An 18,600-nucleotide genomic window follows, 5' to 3' on the forward strand; every position below is an offset into this window, starting at 1 on the left:
CGATATAACTGATTATACCCTCCACTCACCCCAAAATATATGCTTTGTGTCTATAATCAATATTACAAATATATTGTTATTGCTATTTAACTCAGGTCATTCTGATAAACCCGGTTGAGGATCAAAGGGTTCCAACTATGACCAACCCGTATTTTTGCGCCCCCCCCTTTTTTCAGATATAGCATCTATGATTATATTAGCCAATGTACCCTTCCTTTAACCCAGTAGTATATGGTTTTAAGGGGATTTGGGTGTTATTCCAAGCACATCGACGAGCGAAAACGCAGAGGGGCCCTGATTATGTGCGAGTATTCGTATGGATGGGTACGTGTGTGTATGTCGGTGCATACAAGCCAAATAACCGGTTCAAGGCGTGTGTCAAACTGAAGAATCAAAGCGTGTGCACAAGTTTATAGTAAATATATACATTGTATAGAGAAAACACCCGAAGCCTATACAAAAACACTGAATATGTGTTTATTATTCATCCAAAGTAAACAGTACGTGTGTAGGCACGTTTGTTGTCCACATATATATTTATTAAAGACGAAACGAATAATAATTTTATACAAAACGAATAACTTTCAAATTCTATAAAGCAATGCAAGTCAAGCTTTCAAATCGAATTTAGCTGTTTACATTAACAACGTCACAAAACAGCTGTTTACGTCACAGTAACAATATGTTTAGACGGGGCAAATAATTTCAACTCAATACAGAGAATACGATTGGTTAAAATTCGCAGATTTAAACTACGTTTAAACTTATAAAATACATTTTTGTCAAAAAAACTAGTTGAAATTATTGTTTTCTTTTGACACATTCTACCATTATACGAAGTTTCAAAAAGAAAAGATCCAATATGGATCTGCTCCCATTTATTAACAAATGACACTCGGATATAGGGGTCATCATTACATCATTTTGCACTTTTCTTTTCATAGATCTGGGTACTTCAAGTCATAGACGAAGGAATGCTGTCTTGTTACTTGACATCCATGAACGTTAAACTGTTATCGTGAGTACATAATGCTTATCTCTGTCTTATCACATGTTTCTTTGCACACACGCAAATCTAATCTAATAAATGCGAAAACTATTTTCTGTGTCAGTGTGTCACACTTAGAACCTCTCTCTCACTATTCAATGACACTCCTACTATTCCCCATGATGGGGTGAGGAGTAATAGTAAGCATAGAGACGGTGAGGGTGGTGGCGAAGACACAAAGAGAGAGAAAGAGAGACAAAGAAATCTAGGGAGAGTTGACGATGTTGTATTAAAAGTAGTAGTGTTGATAGTGGTAGTAGGAGTAATAATAAAAGAGAAAGAGTGGGCATGTGAGAGAAAGAGGGAGCTGATGTCCAACTTCGTTAAGCCATGTCTCTTTGACAGAAATTGCTGTCGCCAACATACTGAATATAAATGATACATTTTAATGATGACCACACCTCACCCTTTTTTCATTCTATTCCCCATTCTAAAAGAGGTCACCATTCTTGAACTCATAGCTTATGCCAGTAGCTATACAATGGTAAAAAAAATAAATAAATAGACGGTAAAAAACATTCCAAATTGAAAAGAAACCCCCCTCTCTCTCTACCTATCTATCCGTCTGTCCATCCATCCATCCATCCATCCATCCATCCATCTATCTATCTATCTATCTATCTATCTATCTATCTATCTATCTATCTATCTATCTATCTAGTTGTGGTGGTGGTAGCCGGAGCAGTCATGGATGATGGTGATAGTAAATGATGTAAAAGACAGTGGTGATGGGGTGGAGGGGACGGCGGCGGAGTCAGAAGTCTGAATGGCGTGCGTATGACAGTTGTGGTGGCGATGGTGGTGGTACTGGTGATAGTGATGGATGAAAGCAATCAACAGAGAGAGTGAGAGAGAGATTAGATAAAAAAAAACTGTACTGACTCCCGAATAGGAAGACAAAAATGTTGTTTATCATGCAGCTTTGCAATAAGTTCCAAGTCAACAAATTATATATTTCTTTATTGCCCACAACGGGCTAAACATAGAGGGGACAAACAAGGACAGATAAACGGATTAAGTCGATTACATCGACACCAGTGCGAAACTGGCACTTCATTTATCGACCCCGAAAGGATGAAAGGCAAAGTCGACCTCGGCGGAATTTGAACTCAGAACGTAACGGCAGACGAAATACGGCTACGCATTTCGCCCGGCGTGCTAACGATTCTGCCAGCTCGCCGCCAAGTCGAGAAATTATATCACCTATAATACTAAATGGCAAGTTTGTGTGCTTATGAATTTGTTACTTTAGCTACCCCGAGACTATCCAACATACCATCATGAAACTTGACAGTGTGGGGGTGGGGGCTTATGCCCATGCGGTCATTTAAGCACTTGGAATTTTTTAAAAAATCGCTTTTTAATCAGCGTCGATTTTTCAAAATTCGTAAAATTTCGGCATTTTTTGCACTAGCCATCATGACATCGTGACTTTGGATCAGGCGATGGCAATACTCGAACACGAGTTTGCAGTCATCATGTATGTACGTACGTACATGCACACACACACACACACAGAGAAAAAGGAGAAGGGAAGAGAGAGAGGAGAGACAGAGAGAGAGGAGAGACAGAAGAGAGAGAGAGAGAGGAGAGAGAGAGAGAAGAGAGAGAGAGAAAGTGAGTTTACATTTAAATATATTCTATTAAGGAAACATTTTTTTTCTCAGAAAATTTTACCAATCTGATGCACTTCTCAGAGATGACGATTTCTTCTCGAACCTGATGACTGTCACACTAGGTATGTATAATGGAAATTACAATTTCACACACATACACACATACATCACACAGACACACACACACACACACACACACACACACACACACAAAGAGTGTTGACCCGCTGGGTAATGTAACATGGATTCCTCATCATGTGTACATTTATTGCAGGCCTCGAACCTGGAATTTAAATATGTTCCAGGTGGCAACATACAGAAGTCTGTGTATCGATTTTCCTTGCTTTACTCTCTTGTGCCACCCTTTCTCACCCTCTCTTTGTAAAGCAACATTACTCTTTACCTTTTTACTCTTTTACTTGTGTAAATCATTTGACTGTGGCCATGCTGGAGCACCGCTTTTAGTCGAGCAAATCGACCCCAGAACTTATTCTTTGTAAGACTAGTACTTATTCTATTGGTGTCTTTTGCCGAACCGCTAAGTTATGGGGACGTAAACACACCAGCATCTGTTGTCAAGCGATGTTGGGGGGAGGGGAACAAACACAGACACACAAACGTATACACACACGTATATATCTATCTATATATACATATATACGACGGGCTTCTTTCAGTTTTCGTCTACCAAATCCACTCACAAGGCTTTGGTCAGCCCGAAGCTATATTAGAAGATACTTGCCCAAGGTGCCATGCAGTGAGACTGAACCTGGAACCATATGGTTGGTAAGAAAGTTATTTACCACACAGCCACTCCTACGCCTATAAAAGAAATCGCTCCTGGGCGAGCATGAACCACCAACCTTTCGGTTAACAGCCGAATGCACTAACCGATTATGCAACTTTGTGATGATTCTCATTGCATCGATATTGCTTGCTTATCCACCGGACTAACTTTTCAAGGGACTTGCAAACTTCCAGCACATTCCGCTTCAGAACAACTTCAGCATCACATGACAATCAGCTATGTCGTTCCAGACCTACCGTTTAATACTAGCATGAATGGAAGTACATCGTACACCGCTCCCTGTAGGAATCGCAATCTGGCTGGCTCTATTTTCCACAACATATTTACGCTAGTTTCGTATCACGTATGCACACACACACACACGCACACACACACACATACACACACATACACACACACACACACACACACACACACGTGCGCGCGTGGTGCGTCCTCGTACATATACACAGAAATCTACTTATTCTTCTTTACTGAAATGTAAAAATTTCAATATTCTCCATGAACCGGCATTGTTTCACTTCCAATTTGAAATATATTCACTTCGCCGAGCATATAATCTCATTCAGAAAAGACATGCATATCACAGCACCATCTAGATCACAAAGCTTTGACATACTGCTGAAAACAATTACATAATTGATATGTAGTTAATCTAGTGTTAATGTATTTAATGCAAAATGAAGTAATTATGCAGAAAGGAAAACACAGTACAAATACTATTTCAATGGTTTTGGCAAGCATGTGAGATAACTCTGTGCACTTTTTGCTTTTAATATGACCTCATCAGTGGAGTATAACGTTATTGATATATCATTGTCGTTTCAGATTTAGATCGAAACACGCATGAAAAGAAAGAAAAATTTAAGCTTGCTGCTGGTAAGTATCAGCATTGTGGAATTTGATGTTTCAGGGGTGGAATTACAATAGGTTCCCCCATTGTTTTGCTTTAGATTAGCTTTGATTAAAAACATACCAATCGCGATCATCCTGTCTTTTTACAGTTTTCTTGCACTACATTATCAAATGCTTCATTCCTTCATTTAAGACTCTATGGTGTGATTTTATAAAGACTTAACTGCTACTTCTATCATATCAAACTGCTACGTAGAGTATCCCTTATCTGGTTAAATGATTAAGTTGATCATAATTGTGCTGGCATCCTTATGGTTTTTTATGTAATAATTTGGTAATTCAATCTCACGAATTTTGTTTCTTTCAGAAATATATTCACTCTAAAAGGAGATGCTTCTTCATTCACGTTTGGTGAATGTTGAATTGACTAGGAAGAATCGATGCCATCAGATGGTATCCAACGGTCAGTGAGTGATTTGATCCTGAACCGTAACACCTTCCCACTCGTGAGTTGCCAGTGGTGGCCATATAAATGCTCACCAACTCCTTCTGGCTTAACTCCTCTGTCGTGCTCCATAATCAACAAGAGGATCTTTCTGCTGCCTCTCCCACCATGCGCACAGATATTTTTGTATAAAGAATTTTTGAAATTTTTCGTTGAATTCAAACTGGCCACAACAAAGTGACAAAGGATATATATATATAATATATATATATATATATATATATATATATAGGTGAGAGGGTTGGTGTGTGAAAGCACGTGGTTGGATGTATAAAAAATAAAAAAGAGTGAAAAAACTACAGAAGGTTTGTGTAGTAAGGTTAAAGAATATATTTAAGTCGTTATGTTAAAAAATGTTATAAAATTTTGTGTATAGTAACATAGTTTTTGGAGAAATAACCGGGTTCGTATTTTCTTTTCAAATATTTTAAATTTCTTTACCTACATCGTGAGGTAAAGGAATTTGAGAAATTTAAAAACCTGCATCGGTTGTCAAGCGATGTTGTGGGGACAAACACAGACACAAACACACACACACGCACATATATACATATACATATATGCGACGGGCTTCTTTCAGTTTCCGTCTACCATATCCACTCACTAGGCTTTGGTCGGTCCAAGGCTATAGTAGAAGACACTTGCCCAAGGTGCTACGCAGTGGGACTGAACCCGGAATCATGTGGTTGGCAAGCAAGCTACCTAGCACACAGCCACACCTGCGCCTCATGTCCACACATATATATAAAGTTACTGACGTCAATCTTCCTTATTTTGCTTTATAGGCAGAGCAAAGTCAGTCAACGAAGAAAACGCATCTTTGAACGGTAGGTTTTTTTGTTTGTTTTTTTACCTTGCCTCGTTCTCATAAATATATTATTGGATATAAGCAGCATATCCATAGGACTTCAAGATTCTACATCGTAATCATAGGATTCTGAGTTCGATTCTACAGTGCATCACCATAAGGAAATACTGTGCTGTTGTTGTTATTGTTTTTGTAACTGTTGTTCCAATCGCAGTTGAATGCTGCAATACGGGTTGAAGTCGGAGAATGGCTTTGATCCGACTTAACGGTAAATTTGAAACTCGCTGTCTTCAGTTCAGTCTTCTTGTCAATTCTCACCTATCGTCAAGAATATTGGATAATGATCGAAAGAGTACGATTGTGAACACAAATACATACGTGTGTGTGTGTGTGTGTGTGTGTGTGTGTTTGTGTGTGTGTTTATGGAAATTTATTCTGAAGTGGTGTTCTTTATTATATTTCAGCTTTTATTAGTAGAAACTTTGGTGAGGAAGAACCAGTCCTTGACTCAAGTAAGTTACCATAAAAATGATACAGTTTAGTCATATTTGTATTGATATTTTATTGTATTGTTTCAAATATTATTCTGCAGGCTCACTGTTGGCAGATTCGTTGGCACGTCGGAAAAAAAATGTTATGTGGCATTTCTGCCGGCTTTACATTTTGAGTTCAAATTCTGCCGAGGTTGATTTTATCTTATATCCTTTCAGGGTCGATAAAATTAGTACCAGTTGAGTACTGGTGTCAATCTAATCGAGTAGCTTCCTCCCCTCAAAAGTTCAGGTCTTCCATCTTTAGTAGAAAGAACCCTTATAAAACACTTCCTTTTTTTTTTTTTTTAATTAAAAGGGATATTTTACGTAGAGAAGAAAGGAATTATGTAGAGTATTGGTATTTAAATGTAGAAATAATTAAAGATAAAAACAGCACAGAATTTGATTAGTAAGAACAAACCAAAGCAAATATACAAAAAACAATGGATAACAAGTAAGAAACACCCTGAATGTACATAAGGTGAAATAGCAAAAGAAATTGCAGTACGATTCGTATTTAACCCTATTTGAATGCTATGCGCAGAAGGCCCTGTGTGGATGCTACGACAACTCCTAAGAGACGTTTTATAGTAACTCAGCATATGAGTAATATTTAAGTGGTTCATGAATTATAAAGTTCCACTACAAGTCAGCACAGTCAAAGGAATAATTCAGTCGCGTTCATAAATAGCTGATTGTAAAAGCTATGCAATGAAGTTGTCAAGACAGGAGAAAATATATACAGTAGATTAATATCGACATATCCAAGTTGGGCAGAAAGTAGTTAAAGCGACTGGCAAGGGAGTATGTGGAGCTGGACCGTAGGATACCGCGCACTCAGAAAATTGAAGCTGAAAACAAATCGTTATATAACCTTTGTACCAAAATATTCGAGAAGGATCAAGAAGAATTTATCATGAGAAGTCTTGATGCTGACTGGTCAATAACTTGACCTCTTACGCGAACAAAGTTGTGTTATGTCGTGACTTAGACTTCGTAATATGACGATTCGGTTTCGAGTCCTGCTACAACCCTTTGTTTGTCATGTGTATCACATGTGTCACACTCGACTGTCATACAAAATAGTAAAATACATACGATAATGTAGTTCTGGAACACTCTAAAAGACAGAATGGTAAATGTTGTAATATCTTTGTCTCTGGTCTGCTCAATCATAGTTGACTGAAAGTTAAAAAGAACATGTAAGTTATAAGGATTGAGAGTATATAAAAACAAACATGTCGCGACAAACAACAAATAGTACAAGTCAACATTTTCTTTGATTAACAAACTGCGTTAGAATACCGAAGAACAAATGCAAATTTCCTTCTTGTTTCCCTAATAAATATGATTCCAGTTCTTTTAAATCTTGATCTATTGATGAATCTTATGGCAGCTCCTCACTAGATTTTCATAATGTTCCTTATCCTTTGGTAACTAAGGTGGTTGCTTGAGGCCTTTTTTTATTGTTGGTTGCTGATCACTTCATAGGGAGAGATTATAAAAGTTGTCACATCAAGAAAATTTGTCTGAAGTTGTTTGTTTGTTGATATCTTTTGACAGCTATGTTGCTTACTCAGAAAGAGAATATTCTCAGATTAATTCATTTGCACGCATCAAAAAATATCGCATTCAACAGAGTTAATAAAGTGACGGAAATTGTAACAGTACAGAACTACATGTTGTACATCATTTAAATTTCGGGTTCATTATCCATCAAGATTTGGCATTTTCTCTATTTCATTCAATCAAACAAGCTTCCAGCACAAGCCACTAAATATGCCCCAATGTAGGAAATGAATTTTACTTTATACTAGCAGTATCGCCCGGCGTTGCTCGGGTTTGTAAGGGAAATAACTATAAAGCATTTTTAGAGAGTTATAGCCAAAAAATAGCAAAGAAATGGAAAAAAATGATGGTAAATTTTTTTTGAGAGTTAAAAAGGTCGAGTTGCGTCCCCTAGACAGTCTGTGGTTTGTGTTTCTGATTCTCGACCCCATGTCGAATTTATCGATTTTTTTCAGAACTGAGGGAACTTCAAAATTTTCGCTGCGTTAGTTTTGAATTATGACATTGGACTATGTGTGTGTCAAGTTTCATCAGAATCGGTTGAAAGCCGTGGTCAGGGTGAGGGTACAACCTAACAGACACACAGACATGCAGACAGACAAACTGCCGTTTATATATAGAGAGATGTGAAGATAATAAATAGTGTAGAAATGTAAGATTCTAGATTAAAATTCTTTATAGTGTTTACCTTCATCCTTTTACGCTGTGAATTAAAACCTTATGTAACTTGGCGTCACTTTTTATCCTTTTTGAAAGAAGGGAGTAAGTTCTAATAAGATATTAGTGTTGATATTTTCACCATCACTTCTCGTATAAAAAAAATAAGGGCTAAATGACTAATGCATACAAAAGTAAAAAGCAAAAACAAAATAATGAAAAGGGAAAACTATACCCAGTTTAGTAGTATAACTAGTAGAAAGGTTTTAGTTATTTGTATTTATTTAAATAACTTCTGTTTCTTTTATACAGGGATCGTTGAAAAATATGAACATTGTGCGAGGAGGCCGGATCAGAGAAATTCTATGAGAAATGGTATAGAACCGGCACCTAATAATAGACCCCCGCACAATCTTACAAAGAATAAATCTCGAGAAAGTTTAACGAGTAGAAAGTCATCATCTTCGCTAAAAAGCATTGGAAGCGATTCTATGCAAAACAAAACTAAAACGAAGACAAAAGGACGGACATCGCCGAGTGTAAAGAGCACGAAAATAAACGACAAACATGTCAGGTGTTCTATATCTCCATCGTCTTCATGGTATTATGATCCACTAAATGCTGTATGTAACATTCCATCGATAAAACCAGTCCGAAGTTCATCTACTGGAGCGTTAGTCAGTATTAATGACAAATTCCAAGCAAAACGAAGTGCAAGCTGTAATAATAATCCACTTGCGAAACGAAATTCTCTTAAAAAGCACAACAGTTCCTTGGATCAGAATCTAAACCATTCGATTTCGAACTGTAGTTCAGTTGGCTCGCCTGAAACCGGAAGCAAGTTATCCACGTCGAACTGTGTAAAAATCCGGAAATGTCGTACGCGTTCTCCTAGTATAAGAAGTGTTAATGATGATCTAATTGGTTCTTCGCCTAAAGAAAACACCAATGAAATGTCTTGCTCTGACACTTCAACCAAAACACTCACCTCAGAAATGGTGAAGGGTATTCATAAGCAACATCCGTCTACCCAAAGCTCTCCGTCCAGTAAAAGCAGTAAACAAAATATTTCGCCAAAATCAGAAGCGACTCAAGCCAAAAGGCAGTCTAATGAGCCAAAGGAATATTCGCAAACTGAAAGTCTTGAAGAGATGTTGAAAAATTCTTCAAATTTATCAGCTACAAAAGAGAAGAGTAAAACGAATCCTAAAATGTATGCTTCTGCATTTTCTTCATCGTCCACTTCATCTTCATCATCCTCTCTGAAGGCCCCAATAGCTGCCGCCGCTGCAGTTGCGCTTGGTCCACAAGGGGATTGCGAGACGCTGGCTTTTCGAAAGACAAGCAATAGGTCTTCTAGTAAAATTAATCGAAAATCTTGGCCGTTTTACCAAAATCAGTTGCTTGATGTTTGTCAAGGAGCGCCTGGTGTCCCCAAGCTGAAATCTAGCCCCCTTTCTACTGACCGTTTAACCAGAATTGAAAAGAAGAAGCAACGCAGTCAATCATTTGATAAGGACGGTGTTGTCAGTTTGACGACACCTTATATTAACACTCCTGCTAACGCTCAACCAAGGGTATCTAATTATTCTATCACCTCCTCTGGTTCATTCGTTTCAGCTAGCAGCTACTCTACAGAATCTTATGAGTCTTTATTTACATCAGAAGAATGCAACGAAGCAACGGAAGAAACCAGTATGAAACATTGCTCTTCTCACACCGAGTCATCACTTACTCTTCAATATGTCAGTGCAGAAGGTGCATCTGTCGGTGGTAGTACGTCAGCAGAGTCCTTTGCAACGGTCAATGAGTCGGCCACAGAACACGTTTCCGTCAACGGTAGCACATCAGCTGATTCTTTTGCAACCGTAGATGGTTCTTCTGCAGATTCCTCTCAGGGCATGCGCAGATTTCCACCTCCACTTCAAGAACAGCCAGCGCCACCAGGTCCGACGTTATTGTTAACAACTTCAACCTCCACCGATTCATCTCAGTCATCGTTGTCACCTTCTCTCTCTCCTCGTTTTCGATCTTTGCAGGCGTCACCTTTTGTGCCAACTGCTTCACCCATTTCACCCTCTTCATCAACATCACTAACACCAAATGCCTCAAACGATCCAAACGTACAATCAGTACATGCATCACCTGCAAAAACTTGTACATCTTCTTCGACACAATGTTCACCGTCAGACCTTCCAAACACCGAATTCTTGCCTTCAAATATGTTAGGAACTCTCATCGGTTTCGATGCACTCTCTATAAACTCTATGAACAGATATTCCAAAGGTATGTTTTCTTCTTTTCTTTACTTCTTTTGCTTTCTTTTGAAATATTTGCATGAAAGAAACCATAAATATATTTAATAAGCATACATAAACCAAATACGTATGTACTTACGTAAATATTGAAACTTAAAATAAATTGTGCTTTGAGTAAACATTTTTACTTTGGCCGAGAGGAACGAAATTGAGGCGTTGGTTAAACTATATGCTTTTCTGTGTATGATCATGAAAAAGGATTTCATTTATTACTGGTTTCCATATTTTTTTTTGCTGGTTCATCAGAGATCATTTGCTCATTTTATTGACCCTCTCTGTCCCGGGAAAATTGCAGTAAGTAGCTATTTATTGCATACACAAACTCACATAGAATGAAAGTTCTCTGTCGTACGCACATTCCACATTTTTCTCCTTTTAACGCTAAAATAAGATGTCAGTATTTCGTATTTAAAAATGTAAAAAAAAAAAATAAATAAAAAAGATCCATATTTTTAAAAAATTGAGACATAGGCCATTCTTGGAACTACCTATTAGAAATTTAGGGTCGATTCACAGGAGTAGACAGGATGTTTGAATTTCGCAGATTTGATCGCAAGCAATTTTATCACACAAGTGGTGAGATGTTTAATTTGTGTTAGGGTGAGATTTTGTCAGTGTTAAACAAATAATTGAACGTATTTTTCCCTCTCTCTCGGTATTTCGGTGATTCATTGTTGAATTTGTCAAGCATTTTTGTGCCCCAAAGACATCGGGACAAAGTAACAGATCTCTTCCCCCTTCCGACAAATATGAGCTTACTTTAACTCACGAATATCTGTCTGTTTGTCTTCTCTGCACTATATTGATCGCCCACTCAGTTTTCTTCTTTTTTTCCACGTTGATTTAAAAAAATTTTTTTTTTATGTCGATTATATTTTTCTGTCTTGTTTTTCTGATCCTGTTAAAAACTGGGTCGATGAGTTGATAGGTTGTGAAAATCTACCAGTAGAAAATCTACCGGGCTCATAAGGCAGCGATTATGTATGACAGTTATTGTTATTCATCATCGGAACACCTTAACTCTTTTGACAATGTGTTGTCAGATATACACGATGTATGCGATCAGATATTCATGCTCGAATCCACCAGGATATATAAAGAATGTATGTATTATTGTTTGGAATATCACACCATTAAAAAATTATCTGTTTCGCAGAGATCATTACGCGTTTGCCGATTTTTATAAACAGTAGCTCGTACTTGTATGAGATTCATCGTTCGGGCGCAGTAGCTTTGATTCAGGAGGCACACAATGAGGTCAAAATGGCACGGCACTTCAAAGTCCTCTAAGGTAATTTATCTGCATGCTTTAAGGACACACATCGTTTGATAAGAGTCGAGTGCTCTTCAATGACGAAACAAGAAGATCCATCAAATATTCATGATTGAATATGCCAGACAGAAGTATTAAGCACTTTCTATTACATAAAGATTTACTGAAAGATGTATTGAGAAATATAAGTTTATCTATCTGTCTCTCTGTCTGACAGTCTGTCAGCTTGCCTGCATCTGTCTGTCTGTATGTATACTTTATTTAAAGCAGCAGAAAATTCAACAAAACCTGTTACTCTGAGTTTCACGTTGTCTGTATGTATGTATATATATATATATATATATATATATATAATATATATATATATGCATGAATGTAGGCGTGGGAGTGGCTGTGTGGTAAGTAGCTTGCTTACCAACTACATGGTTTCGGGTTCAGTCCCACTGCGTGGCACCTTTGGCAGGTGTCTTCTACTATAGCCTCGGGCCGACCAAAGCCATGTGAGTGGATTTGGTAGACGGAAACTGAAAGAAGCCCGTCATATCTATGCATATATATATATATATATGTGTGTGTGTGTGTGTGTGTATATGTTTGTGTGTCTGTGTTTGTCTCCCCATCATCACGTGACAATCGATGCTGGTTTGTTTACGCCCCTGTAACTTAGCGGTTCGGCAAAAGAACCGATAGAATAAGTACTAGGCTTACAAAGAATAAGTCCTGGGGTCGATTTGCTCGACTAAATGTGGTGCTCCAGCATGGCCACAGTCAAAATGACTGAAACAAGTAAAAGAGAGAGAGTGAGTATGTCGAAGACGTGTGGCCTGGTTTTGCACTCAAAATCGAAAGATCTTGGTTTCGATTCTCAGATCGGGTGCTGCGTTGTTTTCTCGATCAAAACACCCCATTTCAAGATGTTCCGTCCATACTGCTGTAAATCTATAATCCTGCGACGCAGGGGTAATTTTAGGATCACCGTCAGTTAATCGCCATGGAATCCGGATAACCATGCCTATGAGTTCTAGTACTCGAGACAATAATATCCAGTGGACGTACTTAAATTTTTATGTATGAATGCAGGCGTGGCTGTGTGGTAACAAGCTTGCTCCCCAATCACATGGATCTGGGTTCAGTTGCACTGCGTAGCACCTTGGGCAAGTGTCTTCTACTATATCCTCAAGCTGACAAAAACATTGTGAGAGGATTTGGTAAACGGAAACTCATCATGTGTGTGTGTGTGGTGTGTGTGTGTGTGTGTGTGTGTGTATGTGTGTGTGTGTATGTGTGTGTGTGTGTTAGTGCTTATCCCCCGCCACCGCGTGACAAGCGGTGTTGGTGTGTTTACGTCTCCGTATCTCGGCAAAAGAAACCGATAGAATAAGTATCAAGCTTGAAACAAAAAATAGGTTTGATTCATTTGAGCACAAACTTTTACAATCTGTGCCCCAGAATGACTACAGAAACAAGTAAAAGATAAAGATTATCTATCTGTCTATCTATCTATCTATCTATCTATCTATCTATCTATCTATCTATCTATCTGTTTATTCATGTATGCCTGTATCTATTATACTGCATTATTTTCTTATTTGTTTAGGGGAAACCTCACCATCACACAGTAACGAAGTTGAATGCGGTTCTTTTCCAATTACCCCGGACGACAGTGTCAGCGATTTGACGACACCCCGTCATTCTTATGCAGAAAGCATGGTTGACCAGATCAGTTTAAATAGTACCAGTACATCAGATGGTAGCCAGGTTTAGTATCTGTTATGTATTCGATTTCACACTTGTTGAACATTCAGTGTTTGGCTACTGCTATTTAATGGCCAAATTGTATTTCTTATTTCTTTATTGCCCACAAGGGGCTAAACATAGAGGAAACAAACAAGGACAGACAAAGGGATCAAGTCGATTACATCGACCCTAATACGTAACTAGTACTTTATTTATCGACCCCGAAAGGATGAAAGGCAAAGTCGACCTCGGCGGAATTTGAACTCAGAACGTAAAGGCAGACGAATTACGCTAAGCATTTCGCCCAGGCCAGAGTGACAAGGGAGTATCTATGCAAGTCGGATGAAACAAATACTTTACAATATAAATATATAGGCATAGGTGTGGTTTTGTGGTAAAAAGCCTGCTTCCCAAACACATTCTTCCGGGTTCAGTCCCACTGCATGGCACTTTAGGCAAGTGTCTTCTCTTATAGCCTCGGGGCGACCAAAGTTTTGTGAATGGATTCAGTTGGCGGAAACCGAAAGAAGCCAGTCCCTGTAACATAACTGTTCAGCAAAAGTGACCGATAGTCTTGGAGTCAATTCGTTCAACTAAAATTCTTCAAGGCAGTGCCCCAGCATGACCGCAGTCTAACGACTGAAACAAGTAACAAGTAAAAGATAAAAATGCTGTTTATATATGCATATTTGTGTCATTTAAAAAAGTTAGGTGGCTGAATCGTTAATGCGCTGGGCGAAATGCTTAGCAGTATTTCGTCCGTCTATTACGTTCTAAGTTCACACTGCGCCGAGGTCGACTTTGCCTTTCATCCTTTCAGAGTCAATAAGATATGTACCAGTTGACACTGGGATCGTTATAATCGACTAGCCGCCTTCCCTCAAATTTCGGGCCTTGTGCCTATGGTAGAAAGGATTGTTATTATTATTATTGAGTGAGAGAGCAGTGCATGCTATCAAAGTGACACTGGGGTAAAATATACGACGCCTAATATACCCATTAGGACTACCCGACTGATAAGGGTACACCAGGAACATGCATCGCAACCATATCTGCGCGACATGGTAATCTTCATCATCATTATCATCATCATCATCATCATCATCATTATCATCTTCTTTTAAGGTCTGTTTTCCATGCTAGCATGGGTTGGACGGTTCGACGGGGTCTGGGAAGCCAGGAGGCTTCACCAGGCTCCAGTCTGATCTGGCAGTGTTTCTACAGCTGGATGCCCTTCCTAACGCCAACTATTCCGTGAGTGTTGTTGGTGCTTTTTACGTGCCACCGGCACAGGGGCCAGAGGAGACTGGCAAACGGCCACGATCGGTTGGTGCTTTTTACGTGTCACCGACACGGACGCCAGTCAGGCGGCGCTCAAGATAAATAGTATATGACCTTGTGGGTGAGTCCCAGTTAGAATTTTCTTCAGGTCGAGTAGCCCATCCTACTCAAAAGTTCCCTGAATAAGGATTGTTTGAAGATGCTGAACGAGACACACAGTTTTGCAGAGGTGAACTATTCAAACCCCAAAGAATTCATCTCAACACATGGCTATGATGCTTCCCCACTACTTCTGCCCGTGATGAGAGATGCACATATCGTCAGTCACTAAGGGACATGCTCAACTGGTTAAGGTCAAACAACTGACAAGCAAATCTGTGGTATTGAACAGAATATTTGCTGTAGCACATCTTTTATACCAATACAAAACAATGTTCATGATAACACTTCCAATCAGTTAAGATCAGAAGCCACGAGAGCCACTGCCTGGTACTGCATCAGGGCATTTATTATTATTATTATTATTATTATTATTATTATTATTATTATTATTATCATCATTAGTAAGGCGGTGAGTTGGCAGAATTGTTAGCACACTGGACGAAATGCTTAGCGGTATTTCACCCGTTGTTTACGTTGTGAGTTCAAATTCTGCCGAGGTCGACTTTACCTTTCATCTTTTCGAGGTCGATAAATTAAGTACCAGTTGAGTACTGGGATCGATGTAATCGACTAGTTCCCTTGTGCCTTCACTAGAATGGGCTATTATTATTATTATTATTATTATTGTTATTATTATTATTATTATTATTATTATTATTATTATTATTATTATTATTATTTTTTTTTTTTTATTATTATCATTATTATTATTATTATTATTATTATTATGATGATGATGTTAAGATAGTGAGCTGGCGAAATTGCTAGCGAGCCAGGCAAAATGCTGCTTAGCGTATATTGTATGCGAGTAGCAAAGATTTTAACTGTCATTTCTTTGTGTGTGTGTGTGTGTGTGCATAATGGTTAAAAGCGTAAATTCGAATATGATAATATAATGATATGAGGAACTGATGGTGGATACATAACATTGCCTTGCTTGTTTCTATTTTATATTTTATTTTCAGCTCGCTGGAGAATGCCCATTTCTGTTCAATTGTAATGTGAGAAGGACTGTGAAACTCACCTTATCCAGTACATGCCCAACATGCCATAGATCGTTAAGTAAGTACAAAATATTAGAAAAAAAGGCAACACAAACAAGCAAATAGTGGAAAAGAATGTGTATTTAAAACTGGTGATAAACACAGGTTTTTAAACATAATACGTCTATAAAGGAATCTTTCTCACGATGACCACTGCACTTTTGTTAAGTAGGTCATATGAATAAAGTGTGCTGCACATTAATGATTTATTCAAATTAGCAATTGTTTACTTACGTCTCGGCTTCGGTTCGCTGTTTCTATACGAGCTGATATCAAAGAGTTGCCAGATTTGTTATGTTTAATAAAGAATAACTCAACCTAAGTTTTTAATATGATCTCCTTCGAAATAGTCACTTTTGTGCGGCAATACACAGGTGCCAATGGATCTCGACAATGGTGTTAAAATGGCGACCTTTGAGCTGCATTTTCATCTTGGGGAAGAGATGAAATTCCGCAGGTACTAAATCTATCGAATAGGTCGGGTGCGGAAGTGATACCATGTTGTTTTGAGCGAGAAACCCACGAGTGAGGAAAGCTTGGTGACAAGGTGCATTGTAATTGTGAGGCATTATCATTGCCTACACGGACCCATATGGCAGACCAACGGCATAGCAATGTTGTAGTTTGTCCTTCGAAGATCCCCATGCACAAGCTGATGAATTTTCTCTGCATTTCCAGGGGTGACGCTCGTGGCAGATCTTCAAGATCTCTCATCGTCTTCCAGGGACGTTCTTCCGGTTTTGAAGCACCCGTACCACTAGAAACATTGCGAACGACCCATTGCTTCGTCGCCATGAACATGCTTAATATCTCCGTTGCGGACTTCCCAATTTAAATGCAAAATTTCATGTTGGCTCTTTGTTCCAACTTCCTCTCCATAACAGAAATCGCAGGCTCCAGCATACATGTGATCACTAAAAGACATATTCCACAACTTGTGAAGTAAACACAGCGATTTCACTCGGCACACTGCCGCATGAATGTTACTGCTAGCTCTCACTGTGTACACAACCGTGTGCTGCCATCTGATGGCGCGCTACTAGTCCGGGAAGTTTTGTAATATCACCTCGTATACTTTAGACTGGCCGAGGTACCTTCGTGTCGGAAATGACTTGAGTACTTGGCAGTAACAAGGTTCAGAACAGCGGAATGCGGATAAGTCACTCTCGTGGTCGCTTTCGAGATGATTTCGTTTCCTCTTGCTCTGAAGTATATTGTGTTTTTAACACACTGCGTCTATAACGCTATATTCCCCCAAACGACCACTTCAGCCTCTGACTTTACCACGATATACACACGGAAAGTATATCAGTATATCATATCAAAACTTAATCTATACCATTTCCCATTCAATATCAGAATAATTCCTTAAGGCGGCGAACTGATAGAAAAGTTAGCACAACGGGCAAAATGTTTAGCAGTATTTCGTCTGTCTTTAAGCTCTGAGTTCAAATTCCGCCGAGGTCTACTTTGCCTTTCATCCTTTCGGGGTCGATAAATAAAGTACCATTTGCATACTGCGGTCGATCTAATCGACTGCTCCCCTCCCCCCAAAATTTCGGGTCTTGTGCCTAGAGTAGAAAAGAATATCAAAATAATTCCATTCAGTTTGGAATAATTCCATTCATATTACATACTATATAGTATATAATATGCTTTTGGGCATAAATAATAAATAAACTTAGTGAATAAATTGATTATGAATGGAACGATATAACGCAAAAATCAGTTTATTATTAGTTGTACATAAATGATTAAATCAAAAACACTGTAATTTTTATTCTCATTTTGAATGGAATCATTCTTGTTTTGGATGGAATTATTCCATTTTGAAAGGAACTATTCCATTTTGAATGAGCTATTCTATTTCGAATGGAATTATTCCATATTGAATCAAATTATTCTCATATTGAATGTGGAATGCTATTAGCTTATTGCATAATATATATATATAAATATATATATATAGGATAAGAGGAGTTTTCGTTTCGAATGCTCAAAAAGGTGTACCACTAAAATTCAAATTTGAACAGCAGTTAAATTTGTGGTAAGTGGCTGGCTTGTTCAAAGTGGCTGGAAGTAGCTTCCCCTTGAATCAGTAGGTATAGGTTAAAGTAGTGAGGAAAGGCAAACAATTAAGCAAGACATTTAATTTAATTCAATTTAGCTACATAACGAATAGTAATTTGTTATTGCATAATTTGGCTTTTATTCAACTTAGCGGCCGCTTTGGTTTTATCATTCGTTGCAATTTTTTTTTTTTTACCATTTTTTACTATTCGAAGTAATAAGTAAGCATGAGGTTTGTTGAGCGTCTAATCTAATTTCTTTTCCTGGACGGCACTACTTTCTTTCTTTGACGTCGTTAATGTCCTTGTAAAAAACAG

The 18,600-nt window shown here is 38.3% G+C and overlaps 1 protein-coding gene across 1 annotated transcript in view; it reads left to right on the forward strand.

Moving 5' to 3' along the window:
- The window catches only part of LOC118762684 (serine-rich adhesin for platelets-like), a 110,952-nt gene that overhangs the window by 83,199 nt on the left and 9,153 nt on the right, over positions 1 to 18,600 (forward strand). The window contains exons 5-12 of the mRNA XM_036501646.1: positions 945 to 1,018; positions 2,716 to 2,786; positions 4,301 to 4,351; positions 5,618 to 5,659; positions 6,105 to 6,152; positions 8,712 to 10,685; positions 13,588 to 13,748; positions 16,136 to 16,232. Coding sequence (XP_036357539.1) covers positions 945 to 1,018; positions 2,716 to 2,786; positions 4,301 to 4,351; positions 5,618 to 5,659; positions 6,105 to 6,152; positions 8,712 to 10,685; positions 13,588 to 13,748; positions 16,136 to 16,232 — 2,518 coding nt within the window. The remainder of the gene's footprint in view (positions 1 to 944; positions 1,019 to 2,715; positions 2,787 to 4,300; positions 4,352 to 5,617; positions 5,660 to 6,104; positions 6,153 to 8,711; positions 10,686 to 13,587; positions 13,749 to 16,135; positions 16,233 to 18,600) is intronic.

This window comes from Octopus sinensis, linkage group LG3 (assembly GCF_006345805.1).
Source record: "Octopus sinensis linkage group LG3, ASM634580v1, whole genome shotgun sequence".
Lineage (NCBI taxonomy): Eukaryota > Metazoa > Mollusca > Cephalopoda > Octopoda > Octopodidae > Octopus > Octopus sinensis.